The sequence below is a fragment of the Fringilla coelebs genome, assembly GCF_963513975.1.
Source record: "Fringilla coelebs genome assembly, chromosome: 1".
NCBI classification, from domain to species: Eukaryota; Metazoa; Chordata; class Aves; order Passeriformes; family Fringillidae; genus Fringilla; species Fringilla coelebs.
Window position 1 is genome coordinate 38000653 of NC_140028.1, and position 20664 is coordinate 38021316.

At 36.7% G+C, this 20664-nt stretch overlaps 1 protein-coding gene across 8 annotated transcripts in view; it reads right to left on the reverse strand.

Annotated features, from left to right (window-relative positions):
- CHD7 (chromodomain helicase DNA binding protein 7) overlaps positions 1 to 20664 on the reverse strand; it is a 133306-nt gene that overhangs the window by 16268 nt on the left and 96374 nt on the right. For all 8 annotated transcript variants that reach the window (XM_084222133.1, XM_084222132.1, XM_084222135.1 and 5 more), the window contains 14 exons: positions 20233 to 20370; positions 20015 to 20136; positions 19355 to 19598; positions 14576 to 14752; positions 13097 to 13240; positions 10616 to 10871; positions 5911 to 6121; positions 5235 to 5430; positions 4838 to 5005; positions 4015 to 4194; positions 3692 to 3802; positions 3390 to 3595; positions 2272 to 2471; positions 1521 to 1680 (listed from right to left, as the gene is read on the reverse strand). In XM_084222133.1, coding sequence (XP_084078259.1) covers positions 1521 to 1680; positions 2272 to 2471; positions 3390 to 3595; positions 3692 to 3802; positions 4015 to 4194; positions 4838 to 5005; positions 5235 to 5430; positions 5911 to 6121; positions 10616 to 10871; positions 13097 to 13240; positions 14576 to 14752; positions 19355 to 19598; positions 20015 to 20136; positions 20233 to 20370 — 2513 coding nt within the window. The remainder of the gene's footprint in view (positions 1 to 1520; positions 1681 to 2271; positions 2472 to 3389; positions 3596 to 3691; positions 3803 to 4014; positions 4195 to 4837; positions 5006 to 5234; positions 5431 to 5910; positions 6122 to 10615; positions 10872 to 13096; positions 13241 to 14575; positions 14753 to 19354; positions 19599 to 20014; positions 20137 to 20232; positions 20371 to 20664) is intronic.

The window sequence follows — 20664 nt, forward strand, 5'->3', positions numbered from 1 at the left end:
TACCTGCGCTAAAAACATGTGGCTTCTACAATTCATTTAGTCCTGGTGAATCTGGGAAGTGAAGGAAAAAGATAGCAACTGAAAACATTCTTGCATATTTACCAATCTTCCCAGTCCTTGTAATTGTTCTATTGTATTATTAAAGAAGCAGTATTTAAAAAATTAAGTCAGATCTGCAAACTGATATAGCAAGTAAAGAAGATATGTTACCTGAGAGATTAAAATAATGTTACAGGAAAGAATTTCATTACTTTAGGAGCAAGTGAAATGTAATAACAGACCTGAGTAACAGTTCAGAAAAATCAGAAAGCAGTTTATTTGGAAGTGCACTCACTAATGTAATTCTATGAGTATCTGTTGTCATCAGCTAAGAATTAAGCTTGGTTAGCATCTGGAAATGAGCTAATAAACCCCTTAAATGCCTTTCCTCCTTCACATCACACCCCCTATTGACAGCCCACAGGTACTTTTCAAATCAATAGTATCTTTCCACTAAACAGCATTAATGAGATGCAATACATATTCAAACCACAAAAGTAATGATGACCTTTCAGTAACACTGCATTACAACTGCATGATATATATATAGTGAAGAGTAGAAATTTAAAAACAAAGGCAAACATCCTAAAATCCCCAAATCAATCAACCACATCCCCAGCTCTAAACCAAGGTATTTTTAGGACAAGGTTCAGTGTCTATATGGAGAATATAGTAAGCAAAACTGAGATGGCATCAAAGAAAGCTGACACAAAAATAAGATATTATAAAACAAAAGCCAGAAAATTTGTAAGGAAGACTCTTAAGGGACATTCATAAAACAATAAAACATTATATACAGTGACCTTTATTCCCAAAAGCTTTTGGTTTAGTAACATGCTTATAATTTCAAAAATCAAGTCAGGACAAATTAATTCAGGTAAAAGAGTTTGGTGAGAAATTTCATCTCAAAGGAGAAAGAATAAATATTCTGTATATTTATTACATATTATATTCTTGTCTATTTATATAGATAATTTATATATATTTATATACATAAATATTCTCTGAGGAGAGCAAGAGAGGAAGGGAGAGAAAGAATGAAGAGAAAAGATAAGCCCACATATAGGCAAACTACATTAAACTCCTGAAACTAGGAACTGGATATATGAGTTTAACAACTATGGAACAGAATTTTAAATCAGCCCCCACAAGAAGGTAAGAAACAAACAGTTTTTGTTTGAAGATAGCCAATTGTCAAATGAAATAGACTTAGTGTAGGACTATAGTCTTTACTTTTCCATTCTTATTTAATAAGAAGAGAATAATTTTCTTCAGAACTGTGCTGATTTGTCACAAAGAGCTTACAGAAGCATCCAGATATTTGTTTAGATGATTATCCCCAAATTAAAAAGTAATAATAGCCTTTACATCCTATTAAATGTCCCTGTGTTCTATCAATATATCCAAAGTTGTGGACTTTTCAAAAGCATGTAGTTAAAAAAAATCCCAAACCTCTAAATAAAACATTTATTAGTACTTACTTATTACAGTGATGTTTAAGATGTTTCCTATAGCTGTCTTCTTGAAATAATACATCTGGATTACAGGTTGTAAGCCAATCAGCATCTTGCAGCATTGGCTGTGAACTCTGGGCTTTTACTTTCTTCCCTTTCCTCCCTCTGGGCACTGGTGCAGACAAACCTAGAAAACCCCCAATATTTCTTACACAATCAGAATAGAAAAACTCTCACCCCAAACAACATTACAAACATACGTTTAAAGCTCAGTATTCATTACTTTGAGGGCAACGCAACCACCAAAAACTGAACAGCAACATGACTCAGTACAGAAAATTGCAAGTAACAAAATCAACCAAAACTTTCATGCAAATTTAGGTGTGAAGATTTCAAAAATTCAGAGTGCTAGCCAGAAAATGGTGTTATATAAATATTTCTTGTAAAAACTCTCATGAATCTAAATGGCCGTAAGGAAACAAGCTTTCTCATTAATGGCAATTCAAAAGAGATTAAATCCAGCAGTAGGTGCCAGCGAAAAATAATGCTGGAATATTTGTTTAAAACCAATTTTAAAGGAAAGAGCACTGCATTCTACAAAGTGTCTGAGGGAGACTTCCCCTTTAAGTACAGACCAAGTCAAAGCCCACCTTACTCATAAAATCTGACAAGATCCTACGACATGTCAGAATGGCTATAGTTTAAACCAAATACATAGCACGACTGAAGCAATTCTTTCCTATTTACTAGCATCATTATTTGATTGTGGTAGACATACCGGAATGATTAACCAAAGCTCGAGTTTGCCCATCTGCAGTTGGAGTGATCAGATCCCAGATGAAACTTTTGATATTTTCATCCCCTTTGTAATGATTAAGACAATACACCAGGATAGTCCGGCAGATGGTTTCCACATCTTGCTCCGTTAGCTGACGTTTATAGCGCCCATGTGAGAGGATGTCAGTCCACCGACCCCAGCTACAAGAAAAATATGTTCAATACAACAGCCAGGGTACTGGTATTTTAATTTGTGAGTTTCAATTTAACTCCTGGTATCAAGCAACTTGGGACCTCCTGTGTTAGTGCTAATGCATTTTGCATTTGCACGCTATGTCAGGGAATCCAACTTCCAGCACCAAAGAGTTAAGAATGTTTATTTTACAGAACAGGCAATAAGTTCACTGCTCGTAAAGCTGCAATTGAACTACACTCAAATTAATAAAGTACATATGTTTAACTCTAAAGGTCCCAGTAACCTACAAATAAGAAACTCAACCAATTCCTACAATCATGGGATTTGAGGAAAAATTCCTATTTTGAACCAGAAACCTATTACTAGCAACTGTTGCACGCTAAATTTAATTAAATTTCTAAAATAAAGACAGTCATTCTCAAGGCCACCATGTTAGAAGTCAAATATAGCTACCTGCTTGCAAAGAGATAAAATTCAAATTAGCACACTGAATGGGGAAAATATCAAGTATCTGAATGCAAGCGGTGACAAAGTCTAGATTGACTGTTGATTTCAAAACCACTTTGTTCTTCACAAATACACTATTACTCTCTTCAACACTTAGAAAAGAGAGGTTGAAACTCATTAACTCAAGAATTCTTTACACTGAGAAACCAGAAACAAATATTCTGTCATCACAAAACCACTTATCTTACCAGTGAGCTCATAACCATCTGTAACACACTCAGATACTTTAAACTAAGTAACACATATAAGTGCAATTTATATATATAGCAACCAAAACCAAATCTGACTGGCATGTATAAGCCTTATACAGTATGATAGTATGTGAATGTGTCCAAGAGAAGGATGAGTTATTTACTATATATAATTTATTTTCAGATCTTTAGCCACAATTAGTATATCCTATTTGCATATCTTACCCATAAACCAACAAGTTCTTCTCCACCCTGAAACATTCACTTCTTGCATAACCTTGTGATTTGTCCTGAGGCCTACGGGGCTTTGTGCTAGGCTTTTCCTCAGAATCACTTTCCAGGTCTGAAAACTCCATCAGCTCGTCCTCTTTGACTGCACTGTAGAGTCTGGTTTGCTTCCTTACTCTTGGTGTATCAATAACTAGGTTGTTCTAAAATGATAGGGAAAATGTATAAATTTAGGAAGGGGTGGAGGGGGAGGAGAAAATCTTCAATTTACTTGTACTAGAAAGAGTTACAAAGCTTACCCTTCCATTTAGAGCATCGATATCCAGCTCAGCTTTCTTTGCCCACTTCTGCCAGAAATTAGGGTCATCCAAAGAAATATCTGTCCTGTTCCCAGATGCAACAAAACTAGCCTAGTAAAAGTAAAAGCAAGAAGATTGATTGCTACGAAGAATACCTGTTTTTCACTAGCAAATACAATACTTAGGAAGAGGTAGTATCAAGAAAGAAAGAAAGAAAGAAGACAAGTACACAAAAAAAATAAATTGACATAGAAGGCAATTTAATATACTTCCATCTATTCTGGTCACGTTTTATTCATTTTCCTCTGAATGTCAATGCATACCTTTGCAAATGTTGAGCCTTTTCCTTCAGATTCAATAGTAATTGTGTGTGTTCGCCTTAAGAGAATCTGATCAATATCCTCTTCACAAAACTTAGACCCTTCATCTTCCTCATCCATCAGAGCACCATATGCCCCCTTTCGAAGAAGATCTTCTATTTCTTTTTTAGACAGCTGTTGCACCTGTAACACATAAGAGGGGTTACGGTTTTGGGGTTTTTTGACACCAGCCAATGTGTTCATCTGACAGCACAATCAGATAGATCATCCTCATATTTGGCATTTTAAGAACTGAAATTCTACAATAATGTGGTGGTGGTCAATTAAACATTCATGCTGAAATCACCTTTAAAAGAAGATTACAAACAACAAAATTCTCAGGGTGGAGTTATGTGATTGGTTTAAACGACTTAATAATTCATTGTCACTGAATCCCTTTAGCTTTGATGACTGCTAAACTCCTCCTGGGAGCAGATTTAACTTACTAACCTGACAAAAAAGCTAAAGCAAAGTAAGTCCCCAAGCAAAAAGACTACACCAGCAAAAGCTAACTAGAAGAACTCCATAAAGTGCCAGGATCAAGATAATGTAAAGGGTGGAATGATGAGAATGGATCAGGATTGAAGGAACATGACTCCACTTGCCCCCTCCTTTTGGCAATAAGTGAGCCATTAGATGTTTGTGTAGCCAATGCCCTTATTTAACCCGACTAAATGATCACTCTATCTGAAAACCACTGTTCCCCAGCTATAACACAAACAGGCAAGCAAAGTATAACACATTCATAGCATTTGTTGATAATGCACCTTAAAAAACTAATTCTTACCCCATTTGTGGCATTTTCTCTTCCACTCATAGATTGTAGCACAGCCTTATCAAGGCCCAGCTTCAGGCTAGCTTTGTCAAACATTTCCCTTTCATAAGAATTCCTTGTTATCAACCTGTAAATTTTCACTGATTTGCTCTGCCCTATTCTGTGACATCGTGCTTGAGCCTGAAAAAACAAAGGCAGATATTCAGTTACAGGTTACAAATGGAAGAAAAAAGAATTTGAAATAACCAGTACAGAGAACCTACTTTAAAAGGTTTTTTTTTTCAATATAAATAATATTGTTTATGCTTTCAAGAGAGCAACAACAGATAATTTCTCTTGTAAGTGAAGAAAATTTCACAGTAAAAAGGCAAATAAAAATTTTCAATAAAATCATCTCTTGTAATATTACCTGGAGGTCATTTTGGGGATTCCAGTCTGAATCAAAAATGATGCAGGTATCAGCAGCAGTAAGATTAATGCCCAAACCTCCTGCCCTTGTACACAGCAGGAAAACAAACCTATCAGAATCAGGTCTTGAAAACCTGTCAATAGCTGCCTGACGCAAGTTGCCTCTCACTCGACCATCAATTCGTTCATATGGGTACCTGAAAAAAGAGATGCATTATAGGGACAGCTTCACTGCAATGGCACTGCTTCTTTAAAAGAATATGCAATTAAAAACAACAAAGACAAATATGCTTCTATGGGGTAAGAAGTACTACAACAAACTAAGATACTAACTTTACTAGAAAAGACATACTACTTTGTCTCTTTCTTTGGTAAAGAACAGACTTTCACCCCAAGGAATTCAATAAAAATTTAGGCCTGAACTAAAAAACTCTAGAGCCACCAAAACATTTAACTGAGAGGTTTAAAGCTCTCCATATGAGGTCATTTTGTATTCACTCAAAAGAAAGGGCTCAGTACTTGCAACCTCCAGGTTTGCCTTTTCCCGTAAGTCAGATCACTATAGAAAACACTGTTTTAATTTCTTTCCTTTCTGTATGGATTACTCACAGGTTAAATGCAGTGGTCATTGAGGAAGGCACAGTTTATTTATAATTGTATTATATTGTTGCTCTCACCGTCTTTGAATGAGGTAGTCTTCCAGTATGTCCAAGCAGCGCACCATCTGGGAAAAGATAAGCACCCTGTGGCCACCAGCCTTCAGTTTTGGCAGCAGCTTGTCAATCAGTACGAGCTTGCCAGCAGCCTGGATCATTGCCTGGAGCTGAAAATCTGGAGAGTCGGCATTGTGTGTTTCTTTAAACTCTTCCAAAATTTTCTCTTCAGCACCTGCAAAGATTGGACAGCAATACATGAACACTGCAAAGGGTTTTATTAATAAACAATGAGCTCGCCTTCAATACCCTATAGAAACTGCAGGAATGTTTTAAGCACCATGTGAACAAACATTTATAAAAAAAATAAACATTTATAAAAAATATTAAGCTTAAATTTGAAGCAAACATCTACACAAATACAGCACAAATAAAAAATAGCTCTGAGAATACATTCTTTTTTTCCTCTTTTGAGCAACACTAAACTCTTTCCTAAATAAATTCATAGAACTATTGACACATAATTCAATTTTTAAAAAATGAAAAAAGGTGAAAAAAATTAAACATATTTCAACTGATAAAATGGATTTTTTTCCTTTTAAAAATGTAACATGAAAGAAAGCATTATCTTGTTTCTACTGGAAAATACAAGGGACAAAAATCACATTTAATATCTGCCTCTAAAATCAGCTTTAAACAGCCACATTACCTGAACCTGCTCCTTTCATTATTAATTCTAAAATAAAAATCCAAACAAAAAACAGGGGAGAAGCAGCTATGAAATTATTTTACCTTCTATTTAGTTTTTTCTCACTGAATGTATTTTTTTTGCTTCAGTTTGATGAAGCTATCCAACATATTTATTCCTTCCAGCATTAGTCAAAAGTTCTCTCTTGCTACTTGCTTCGCTTATGAATGATATGCACAGCAGCAACTATTTTCTTGTTCTGCTTACTATTGGAAGACTACAGACCAAGTTCAAGCTTTCTCTTCAACCTCTCCTATGCTTTTATTCCATTTTTACGTGACTTCTACAAAGCGGGCAATTCCAAGAACTATCAGATTGCCAATCTTGGCATGTAAAATGTTAGGAATCTTTGTTCTAAGCTTATTTTACTTCCAAAGAAGCCCTTTTTTTGAGCCATCTTATTTTCCCCTCTGCATTTTTTTTTTGCAACAAAATGTCATTTTAAAAAATATTTCTAATTTGTCTTATATTCAGCTCCAATACTGCTTTTGAATAGCGCAAGGCAAGATGGAAGGGTTGGGGGAGGGGGAAGAACAGCTTACTGCCAGGCTTCTGCTGAGCATCCCTCTCTCAAATCCCAGCTCTAAGGAGATGCCTGTAAACAAACACGGAACGCGCCCTCCCTGAGCGCTGGCTGGTTCAGTGCCTGCTGTAACGCCGTGCCTGCAGCAGATCCCACCCGGGGCAGGCTGCCTGACAGCTCCGTGCTGCTCCATGCGCTCACACTGCTCGCTTTTACAGAGCCCCACGGGCTCAAGATGTGACCGCATTTCATGATAGTTTTACGTCCCTGGATTTTCCTGATCCGGACTCCCTGGATCATCTTAATGGTTTGCACATAAGGAAAGTAAGCCCAAATGAAATGAGTGTAAGCAGACACTCAAAGTTCCCTTCAATCATATCACCGCCCGTCTTTGTAAAACAGGCAGAATTTTGGGCAGTACATCTCCGATTCTGTACTGAACTTTGGCAATTCCAGAATACAGCAGGCTGTCAAGCAGTTCCTATACAGTAATTTCAGTCATCTTTCCAGGTTACAGCAATTATTTCTGACTCAACTGCAATATCCAGATTTAAGTTTCACTACTGTGAAGCAACCCAATATGCAACAGCATCTGCAAAAGCAAACCACACCACAACAAACCCACAGTCTGGTCTATTGAAGGGTGAATTTACAGTATCAGAGCTTGGTCTCATCAAGACCCAAATCCAGTACAGATAACTCCAAAAATCTGTTCTTTCAATAACTCTGTCCTAGCTAAATCCTGTAGAAGGATCAACCTTTTTTTTTTAACTCCTACTTCAATTGCAATTACGTCATGTCCACTGAGCAGCCTGTTACCCAAAAGTTACTTGATGCAGTACTTGCTGCTTTGTAAAATTACTTCCTATTCTAGCTGATATTTAGCAGGGGATGAAAGGAAGGTATTTGAATGTGGGGTTGGTCAATCAGGGAAACCTCCACTTCTACTCTTCATTAGGAGAGGCTTCCAGGGCTCAAGAGGGCACAACAAACAGAGTAAGGAGCCTTTCTGGTGGTCAGCGCTAAGATGTGTAACTATAGAGGCATTCCCCACTGCTGGTTCTTGGAGATAGAGAGAGGAACGATGTACAAATACTTGAGAATGGTTGCTATGGAGAAAACAAGGAGTCCAGCCCTAAGAAAAATGACAGACAGTGTTTTACCCAAAACTGACTGGGGAATACCCAACATGCTGTAACTACCACTAGAAGCCTACTCCTAGTCTCAGCATAACACATCTATCAACCAAGAAAGAAACAAAAGCTCCACTTTACATTCAACTCCTACCATACTACTTCCATCATATAGCCTTAACTGAAGTTGTATAGAAGACTTGTTTGCAAATCTTACACAAAACAGATTCAAATGTTCAAATAAAAATGCTTGCTCACAAACCCCACAAACTGGGAAGAAAATGAGGATTCAGAGACACTTTTATAAAAGCAGTTAAGGTTAGAAAACAGAACTTGTTACTGCAAGAAATTATTCATCAGGAGAATACTAGGCAACCTTAAGTACTTGCACTGCAAAAACTCTGAGCAGAAATAAAATAAACTTGTGCCATTACACTAACTACAAAGTTGTTAAATATCAATCAGCAAAATAAAACCTTGGGCTCAGATGACAACAGCACGTAGGAGTATTTTCTGTCCTAGAATTACAAAGGATGTATTTGTTTAGTTCCATCTCCACACTAACACATCAGGATTTCTTTTTCCTGTCAAATCTGAAGGTTCAACCCACCTGACATGTTGCTGAATGATACCAAGCAAGTCCAAAGGTTCCAAACATCACAAAAATGTTTGATAAAGGCAAATGTATTTGAGAGACAAACCCACCTCTCTTTATTAAGATTAAGATACAGTAATCAAAAATATTTGAGGTTTTCTAAATTAACACCTGAACTTTATTAGTCTCTTAATTATATTAAATGATACAAGACTTCTGAGGAAAAAAACCACTGCAGGCAATGCTGCAATCGCTGCTCATAAACTCTATTTGACAAAATAAAGCAGCAACAAAATATTCTCTTTTTTTCTTTCAACAAATATGAAGGAAAAATAATAGCAAGGTTAAAAACCAGCTGAAAGCCAAGAAGCATCAATTCAGACAGACACCCATAACCTGAACAGCCTAAACTATTCTGATAAACTCATTTATACAATGGATTAACTTAAGCAAAAAAAAAATCAAGTAAAAAACCCCAACAAACCCTGCACCAGAACCACAAAACTACTTTACTGTATGTCATATGAGTTTAGAAACTCAATAGCCACCAGCATGGACAAGCTCAAGTACTTTGGAGTAAGCCTATATTATGTCTTTGGAATAATTACTTGTGCATGAAATGTAATTAGATGTAATTTCATCAATCAGTTTAAGCATTCCCCCCCCCCCCATTTAAACAAAAAGTGTCAAGGAAAAAAAACCTTAAGTACTGCAATATGGAAGTCATACAATAAAAAACCTGAAAACACATATGGCTCTGGAACAAAACAGTCTTTCATCATGAAGCCTATAACCAGAATAAACCAACCATAAATCATATCTAGTAAGAAACAGGAGCTGGGAAACAAAAAAACAGTAGAATGCAACCCTGTATGGAGGCTTGTTTTACACCCTCAAAGGGAAGAACTGACCAGCACATACAAGTTTAGCATATTTCAGACAGAACTGGCTGGCTCATCACAGGGTTGGTCACTGTAACAGCCTCCCCAGGGAAGTGGTCATGGCACCACAAGTAGAGTTCAAGAACTATCTGGCCCTTAAGTGATATGATTTAGTTTTGGGTAGTTCTCTGAGGAGCAGAGAGTTGGACTGAATAATCCCTACAGCTCCCTTTCAACTTCAGATATTTTATGATTCCATACTACCTGCCAAAGATAATTCTGATCTAAACCCAATACTATCACACAGAAAAAGCCTCTGAAGTCTAGTATGACATTCACCCTAATCTTTCTCTTACTAGTCAAATTAAGTAAAGTAACTGACAACAGGTGGTCATAAAATGAGGCTTGATCACGATTTCTTACTCCACAATTTTTATTCAGAAAATTTAAGTTACTACCTTATGATGTCTGACAGCAAGAAAGTAAGTAGCAGCTAACTATAAGTGAAGAAAAAATTACCATATTCATGCTAGCATCCAACAACCTGCATGATAACTGAAGTCTTGTTTTTCACAACTACGATAAAGGAAAACTTTATAATATCAACAGTAACTCAGTCAGGGCTAAGTCTGTCAGGAAGCCTTAGAAAAAAGCAGCACAGAAAAAAGCAGCTGCAACAGCAGCACTGTCCTGCCTAGTAGATATCCATACCTGTGAGAATCTAAAAGGTTATCTCACTTTTCTACTTAAAATAAATGAATAAATAAAAAGACACACTAAAATAGAATTTATACCTAGTGAACATTTTCATAACCATTTTTCAAATGAGGAGAAAAGTAGGCAGCCTACCATTAATAAGGTATGGATGATTGCAGCATTTTCTTAGTTCCATCATAGTGTTCAAAAGATTAGGTACATTTGCCTGACCTCCGCCCTTGGAAAGAAATGTGAAATTCTTTTCAAGAATAGCACGATAGTATTTCTTCTGAATATTTGTCAGCTCAACCTCAATGATGGTTTCCTCTTTGGGGGCCAGGTTCTTTTCTACATCCTCCTTGAGACGTCTCAGCATCATCGGCTTCAAAATAGCTTGCAGTTTTTGCACCTGGAAAACAGATGTTTAATAAAATAACTGAATTAAAACTGCTAGAAATCAAATATGCATTTTTCAATTTCCTTAATTCTAAAAACCTTGTTTTCTACCTCAAAAGCCAAGTAGAGAGCATTGTTAAAAAAAAAAAAAATCTTTCGTCAGTGACTCAGCAGCAAGTTCTCCTTGTTAACTCAGTGACATACACATTTCTAAAGTCTATTTTTGGTGTGTAGCTCTTCTGTTTAGTGATGTCTGTTATTAAATAGATCTCACTCAGAACTGTCATTCTAGACATGGACAGTACTGCACACAAATCATACAGAGTAACCCTTCATTAAATTAGCAAATCTGACACTTTTAAGATAACTTTTGCAGTTCAGTTCTAATTACTAATCAGTATTTAATGCTATTTTCCCACTTTATGTATCTGCTTCTAATTATTTTCTTATTTCCCTAGTTTTGACATCCATTGAAGTAGAATACTATTTAGGACTGGTCTAAAAATGAAAATATTGTATTTCTGTTACCACTTATGACACTGATAATTTTTAGTGTCCCCAGGTTTTGTGGAATATTTGTTAAGACACATCCTAAAGGGTAGGAGGGGCAAAGAAGAAAATGTCAGTTTTACCAAAAAAAAAAAAGCTAAGTTTAAGTTTTTGTAAAGTCTCTTACACAAAAAGCTCAAATGTATTCCATATTAAAAAAAAACCCAAAACACCTGGCATTTAGATTGTTTTAGGCCATGCTTCAAAGTACAAACCATCTCAGTGCTGAAGAGCTAATAATTCACCCTGAAACTGGTCATCATCTCCTGATGCAGAGCTGCACAGCAGAAATATGAACAAAAAACACTTTCTCCTGAATTTACATAATTCCCTTAGTAATAAACCAACTTCAGAACAGAAAAGGTCATTAGCAGAGAGGAATGAACAATTGCGAAAATATATGGAATACAACTGCAAGGAATGGAGAGGAAACCCCAAGCCATTAACACATAACCTGTCCCACCACTTAAACCCAATTCCAAAACATCAGAGTGTCAACAGATAAAGAAGTTCTCCTGAACTTGTTGAACCAATCCAATTCTCATCTGCTATTGGCATTATTTTAGTAATAGTTCCATGTATGGATTCAAAAGCTTCCAGTCATTTTGGGCTGGCCATACAAAAGCTATGTTGGGAGTTAGGATATATTAGCTGAAGTTCAAACACTTCATTAACAGGACAATATGGCTTCTGCATCAGAGCTGGCTCCCTTTCAGTCAGGTCAGTGTCCATTCTGACTGACATGTAATAGCATGCACAACCTATGGAAACATATCCTATTTTGCCAGGAGGCCAGGGGCTAGAGGAAGAGCTATTTTGTAATTTAGACTGTGATGTGTGAAAGAGTTGTTCTCAAAGAAAGTCAACAAATTCAAGCGGTCAAAAGTTGAAAGATATCAAAAATTGCATTTTCAGACAAAGCCAACAAAGTTACACACAAAAATACATGCAGTTATTACCACAGGAAGCAAAGGGCCAAATTAAGATGCCATGCTTCAGTTAACTCCTAATATTAAGGTGGTTTGGCCTTTTAAAACATTTTGATACATACAAAGAAACCTTTTACATTTGAGATATAAAACATGTTGCACCTAGGGTCTTTCATTTTGTATGGATTTATGCATTTCTTCTCTTGGACAGCTCGAGAAATCTATTTCTGAGTTAAAAAAACACCTCTATCCATTTGGTTACCTCTTATTAAACTGGGTTTCTGGTATGTTCCTGTTTGCACTTAAGTCGCTGAGAAAACTCTCAGATATTAATTCCACAGAAGTTACAGGGAGAGTCCCTTCACTCTGATGCTTAAGGAAGAATGTCAATTGACAAGTTAATTCTCATAGAAGTATTTTTATCCAGAAACCATTACAAGACACCCCACCTCTATTTTTAAACACTACATTTTAATAAAGGGAATGTCTTCCTGTTTCTGCAAGACCAATGGACAAAGGACTAAAAAAAAAACCACAAAAAAAAACCCCCAGAACAGTGAAAAGGTTTTTTTCACCAAAAGCAAAAAACCCTCAACTAAATGAAAATAAACAAAGAAAAAAAAAAAAGGATAAACCCATTATGGCATTCCAGAAAAAAAATAGGTATTATTTTAAAAAGCAAATAATGAAGTTCATATACAACAAAATGGATAAATTCACAATATCTAAATAGAAAAGTAAGTGTGCAAGATAAGTTTACCTGCTCTTCAGTTTTAAGATCCCCAAATTCTTGCATGAATGTGGTTTCTGATGGAAAGCGACCTGGTTCCAAGAAGTGAAGCAAACTAAACAGCTCTTCTACTGTGTTTTGCAAAGGGGTTCCAGTAAGCAGCACTTTATGCTCCTGAAAGGTCAAGAAACAGTTGCCTAGGAATCCATCACTTTAATTTCCAATGGAAAAATACACAAAATTCTTTCCCCTTGTCACCATATGTCTGTCTCACCTTTGCTTCCTTTCCCCTTCCCTAGCTACTTACATAACACTGTTCTCAGGACATTTCTAACTGGCACTCTGGTGTTCCTTCAGTGATAGCCCAGAAAAACACTTCTCTACTTAAGCTGCTTCAAAAGTCCTCCAAGATACAAGAACAGATTTTACTGGTCCACAATGTCCCATCCCTTTCACAAGTACGATGAGCTTTAGATGGTAAACAGTTGAACCTAATCCATAATTTCCAGTAAAAATTCATTTATTTACCACACCTCCAAATGACCTCAGAGCACTGATCTCAGGCCAGGAGATCAACACAGGATCTAACAGGAAACCTGAAGCAGATTTCTACCTTCCTACCACATGCTAAAGAGCATGAGAGTGGCAGAGACTAAAGTAGCATAATGCTTTAGAGAAGGAGCCCAGACAGGTTCAGCAACTAGCCCAGAGCCAAACATAAATTTAGCAGTGTAACAAGAACTAATGTGAAAAGTCCCATATCTCTATCTGTAGTCTGTAAGACTATAAGCTCTGCTTTCCTCTAACAGCAACCACAATAAGTAAAACGCATTTTTAAAAACCAAATTACAGTTTAGTTTAGCATGACTGCATTGTTCTCACATTTTAAAAGAATATTCTGTCTAAAACAAAGTAATTATTGTGTGTTTTAAATGGTAAATATCTTCACATTGTCTTATTTTTCTTTATGAGTTTAATGCACCTATTTTGTACACATAACATAATACATATTTATGAAAGCATCAGAAACCAACTCACTTGCCCTTCCTTAGTCAATATGAAAGAATATCCTCATGGCCACACAACAAATTAACATTAGAGCTGATATTAATGCAGAACCGTTTAATTCTCATGGCCAAACTGGGCCACCTGACCACATTACACTTTTAAATAAATGTCTATATGAAGAAGTGACTATAGATTAACTCACATGAAGGAAGAGAAAGGAAAGAATAAGTTTATTTTTATTGTCTTAGGACAATATTCTACATTATTCTACATTATTCTACATCTAAATCAATGAAAAATCTTATTAAATCAGCACTCCAAAACTGAAGGTATGCATATGCTTCCAGGTATTTTATACTTTCTCATCTGCATTCTCTTATTGTTCTTAACACCTGATGATTTACTTGAGAAAAAACCCTTTTAGTTTGCTTTTTGATTAAACCGTAAATCAGAAGTAATAAAACTACAGAAGACTCAAAGATAAGAGAGATTCACACTGACCAGATCCATCATCTTGAGTCCTTCCAAAAGCTTACAGTTCCTGTTTTTCAGCCTGTGGGCCTCATCAATGACCACGCAACGCCATGGAATGTTACGCAGCTCTGGGCAGTCAGTCAAGATCATTTCAAATGTTGTGATAATGGCATGGAACTTGTAGGACCCCTTTATCACACGACCCTAAAAAGAACAGCAAATGTTAAAAATAAACTCTCTGGCAAAGAAAGGAAGCAATTTGTTTCACCTTCAAATTTTGTTTTTTTAAAAATACAAAACAGTAGAAATGGAAAAGACATTTAAAGCAAATTAAGTCATTGTTCCTGACTAAATGGGGAAATACAATTCTCTAAGCTTGCTACTGGCTTCATGATAGCTGTTTTTAATCCTGTAAATAGACCCACAGAATCACTGCACATTGATTACCAAGAAGTTATACAAGTATTTCAGTTGTAATTCATATGGATTATACTAATGCCTCGAGGCATTAATGTATTGCTGCAATACTGAAATAAGGTTTTCAGACTCCATCAAGAGAATTCTCTTTTTACTTGAATTGAAGGTACGTGAAGGTCCTCCCAAACAATCCAAATACAGCAAAAGTGCATTAAGGTTTTCTTTTTATGACTATTTGAATATTGTGCTGACTTATTTTTTTTTCCCCAATAGACACCCAGGATTCAAAACACTGACAGTTCATAGAACGGCTTGGGTTGGAAAGGACCTTGAAGACCATCTAGTTCCAACACCCCTGCCATGAGCAGGGATGCCTTCCACTAGACCAGGTTGCTTAAAGCTCTGTTCCATCTGGCCTTGAACACTTCCAGGGATGGGGAATCTACAACAGCTCTAGTGAACAGCTTTGGCAGAAGCAAATATCTGAGCTTTTAAATGCAGAATGTGTATCTGCATACAATTCCATAATATTTTTGTAAGTCTGTGTTAAGAAAAGTTCAACAGGACAATTAACCTGATGTCTGACACCATATTCACTGGTTCATTAGTTCAGTCTTATTTTCAGCACTGATATAAAGACCGTTTAAAAAAAAGCCCTGAATAAACTTTATTCAGGAGCATGAAATGAGCATCTTTCTGACACTATGCTATGCTTCTTGCCAATGCTGTTCAAAGAAAAATGTAATTTGGTACCTCCAGTGTCACTGGGTCTGTGCAGAAAAACTGTCTCTGTAAGGATGAGCATTACACAAGTTCAAAGCTATTCCACATTTTCAAAGGACTCTGTCATGGGTTGTATATTGAATACATTTCAAAAGAAACACATATTTTACAGTAAGGTGACCATATCTTCCCTTAGACCTGTGCAAGACTGAATCCTTTTATAAGCGACCTGCCTATAATCCTCTCCAAACCATGGGGATCAGAAGTGGCTACTGACCCAATGAAATGATGGAAAACATGATATCCTGAACTCAGCATTAAATCTGCCTACTCAAATCAAGAACATTTCAGAGAGAGTAATGACCTGCTCAACAATGCTTTCTCGTGGCATAGTCCAGAAATATTTATCTTGTTAGGGGCAAAAAAAGCTGTTACTTAACAAACAGCAGATGAAGATACACTAAGTGGGCAGCTTTGAAAGCCAGCAAACTGAAATGCTGTTACCATTTCATGAGCCAAGTAAATTTCCACCACAAACCAAGTCAGCTCTTTTCCAAGTCTCCATCATTAGCTGTATTTGGCACATACAGGTTTTGTAATCTTAAAGCAGAACTCCTTCTCAGAGGTGGGACAATACAGTAAAACACATGGTTTGTTTGATATTCCAACCAGGGAAGGGCCCCTAGGAAGACCTTTCAGTTATATTGCTCAAGAACACCAGAACAAGCTTCTCTATGTGAACCTCGCAGCAGAACGTCTCTGATAACACCAGGTCCTTACTGTTGAAGTCACACCACTGCAGAATTTTATTACTGACTACACTTTAGCATTTCACAACAACTTGACTCTGGTAACTCGGACTGACCCTGAAAAATCACACAACTGCAGATGGGGTAGGTGCTTCTTATGCACCTTCTCTGTTGTTACTGCCCTTCAAAAGCTGCTCACACACTCTCAATGTTCAATTGTCTATTTGAGAAATGGCTCAGATTGAGAAGCCTCTTTTCATATTAAGACCTAAAAAGCCAGAGATGCCTGATGTCTGGGTTGACGTGTCTGGCAAGGGAACTAGAAATTATGCTGCTAAATCATGTCTACTTTCGCCCCCTTTTTGTCTCCCATCCTATTCCCAGTGATGGTACTTCAGAGAATGACAGAGTGAACACTACATGGGGACTCTTTTCCAGAACATGAAGAGATTTTTTTTCCCTGTTTTTGGTTTCTACCACGTGTTTCACAGCTGACACTCTTAGAAAGAATGGAACACAGAAGGTGACTTTGTGATACATCTAAGCTAGCTGCCACCAGAAGGATGAGTTTTTTCCATTTCTCCTTTATCCCTAAATGCAGTAATTGTCTGATTCAACTCTTAAGACAGTTCAGGAAGCAAAGCCAGCAGAAAATCATTCGTTTTACTGTGCCATGAGTGCTTTGTCATTACTCGCTATGGGGTAAAATGACTGCCATGCTCACGGCAAGAACTGATTTAAGAATATGGCAATGGGGGAACAAAACTCTCTGCTGCATCTTACTGTAGATCCCTTTAGTTACCTTTAAATCAATGAAACAACATTGCCAAAATAACTAAGAATCTGCACAGTAAGTGGGATTTTTAAGATGACATTCCTTCAGGCTTCATGCTAAGTAACTGCTAAGGGAAAGAACATGCTGAGAACAAGCACCACTCAAATAGCAAACAAATATGATTTTTAACATAGGAAACAATTCAGCAGAGACAGTATTCGTATAAACCCAAATTTTTAAATTATATAAAATACCAACCTCTGCTAAGAAATTATTTTAAAATCAGAAAAACTGATTTCAATCCCACTTCATTTGTGTATTATACATCTAGGTAAGAAGCTAAATGTGAGAATTATTATAAAGAATATTAGAGATTAACAGAATGGCCTGGATTGGGACCTTAAAGATCATCTAGCTCCACCACTCCTGTTGTGGACTGGGACATACACAACTTCTCTGGCCCACCAGACCTCAATAAAGCAACTGTTATTCAAATAAATCTTCAACAAACACAGATATGATTTTCATTTAAAAGTTTCTTTGATAAATTGCTGAGAAAACAGTAATTTTCTAGACCACACAGCTGTAACTTCTAACTAATATAAATTACTATGTGTTTCTCTACTATGTTTAAATACACAGTTCTTTCCATTTGCCCTAATGGCATGTCAAGTTGTGCCACAGTCATCACCTTCAAAACAGTTTTTAATCAGTTTTTTACCTGTGAGAGCATATTTTCTATCTTGCAATCTCTCTCATAGCTTTGCTCTAAGACTCTGGTTTTTCAACGTGCTTTGAGGACATGAAGTGAGAACTAAGCAGAACTGGACCACTCATCACATCACTGACAAAGAGGAGAATGCTTTTCTCATCTTCACACTAAAGATTTGTTTCCTCCCATGCACTTCCACTACACTAGCCTCTTTAACCACTGTGTCACAGTGGTTTAACTGGTCATATGCCATGATAAAAAAAGATCTGCTTCTGTCTTACAGCCTTCCCAGAGCTGAGCTCTCCCTATGGTAAGAATCATCTTCCTTCCTGTCCACAGACAGCCCTGTATTTAGCTATTCTGAGTGTTGCTAGATTGGATCCAATTTATTAACTAATACAGCTTACTCTGTATCCATGAACTGTCTTAATCATTTACTACTCTCCACATCTTTGTGTCATTTGAAAACTTCCTCAGTAATGATTTTATGTTTTCTTTCAGGTCATTGCTAAGTTATATAGCTCATGGACACGAACCGATCCCTGAAGAACTATGCTGGAAATGCAAATCACTTCTCATTAACAATTACATCAAGAAATATCAGCTAGCCAGTTTTAAATCCACTTAATGTGTGCCATATTGATTTTATATCCTTCTAGTTTATTAATCAAAATGTCCAGTGGTGTAAAATAAAATGCTTTAAAGAAAATCTGAATGTATGAATTCACCACTATCACTTTTTAAAGCTCAGTTGAAAATAGTACTCCATAGGTTGAACTTCTACCCTTTTTCTCTCTTATGCGAGGCAGATTTTATTGTATTTTATTGTATTGTATTTATTGTTCAATGTATGAACATTTTATTTCCCCCAATTCTGTTAACTCTGGGAAAAGCCATGCACTTAGGAGTAGGGATCTGCTGCTCTTCTTAGCTTCTGCTTCCCAAATAGTTTTTTGTTTCTACCCCTAGTGATTTCTGCTTTCCTTCACTCAAAACTATTCAACCTAAGCGCAGTAACACACATTCAAAATATATCTGACTTACAAAATTTGATAAAGAGGCATTGAAAAGTTTAATTTCTGCAAGCAGGTCTTTCCTGGAATGATAGGCAAAGATTGATTTTTAAGCTTAGTTCCACTTAAAGGAGTTTCTCCATTAAGTATCTCTTCTGCCAGCTCCCCTCAGAAACACAAAATGACAAAAACCTTGCATGAAAGAATAAACTCTAAACAACAGTTGCACCATTTCATGGTGCCCCTTTATTCCCAGAGAGATACTGGCCACTATTAAAAAACATTCTTAATACATGTATCTGTATTTCTAACCGAAACCTAACATACCAGTACTGAAAAACTACTTGATGCTTAAGTTAATAAACAACTGTAAAGCATATACAAAAAAAGAGAAAAAGAAAAGTGAGGAGCTTTTACCTGTGGATCTTTGAAATACATTTCATACAACTGAATGGTCCGCCGACTCGCCTGACTCCCATGATACACAACCACATTCAACTCTGTCCAGGTGCGGAACTCCCTTTCCCAGTTGGGAATTGTGGACAATGGTGCAATAACCAAGAAAGGACCATGGATTCCTTTCAAATATATCTCATAGAGAAACGTAATGGACTGGATAGTCTTTCCCAACCCCATTTCATCTGCTAAAATGCAGTTTCGTCTGAAAACAAGAATAAAAATAGGCTGAATGATTTATTCCCAACTTAAAACATAGAAAATCAGTAAGGCAACAATCTGAATAAACCAGATATTTCTAGAATGAAAAGGCATCATAACATTTTGCATCTTAAATAAATGTTATAATTTGTGATGCAGTCAGCATGGATATATCCCTTCTATCTACCTCTCAAGTACCCAAGGGGAAGGAGTAGCAGAGGCATGCATGAACCCAAAGCACTTGCCACAAGAATCTATCTGAAATATTCATGTTCCACCCCAAATTAGTTAGCAAAAAATGAGCCACGTAAATGATTCTAAAATCTCACTTTAGCAGGTTACTGTAAAAGGCTGCTATTTTAAATAAGCCATAAAAGCTTTTCCAAAGCAGGATTCAGCAGTAAGCTATGTTTTACGTACGTGTTGTACCAATTGAAAAGAAGCCAGTTTACTCCCTCCAACTGGTATTCCCTGAGTTTGTTATTGTTTTTATACTCCCTGGAACTCTCCGATTTCTTCCAGTCATCGGCAGGAGGTCGCTCCTGTTTCAAATACAGCAAATCCCATTAGTGGTTTCTAAAAGACCACATTACTTTACTATTTTCAAATAAAATCCTCTATATAGAGCCAATTCTTACCACACGCTCCATTTCTGGCTCCCTAGACATCAGTTTCTCAAATTCTTCGATCTTGGCTTGGTCGATGTCTTGCTTGAGCTCCCAAGTGCTGTCTTCGTAAGGAAGCGAACACCACTTCACCAGATAATGTGTGACAGGCTTTGTTAAGACAAAAATTACATTATCTCACAATACAGAAAGAATAAAAGTGTACCCTTTCCTAAAGATCTGCAGGCTAGATGAAATTCAAAAAGCTTGATCAGACCTGAATGCCTGACTCAGCCAGAAGGATAAGCAAACAGCTGGCTGACACCTTGACAACCTAACCAAGTAAGATGAGAACCTGGAGAATGCAGGCTTACCACCAAAATGAGCATAACACATTTGAAATCAGTAAGGTTAGACTAAAATTTAGAAGCAAAACAATATTCCCATTTCAGCCCTTACAATTCT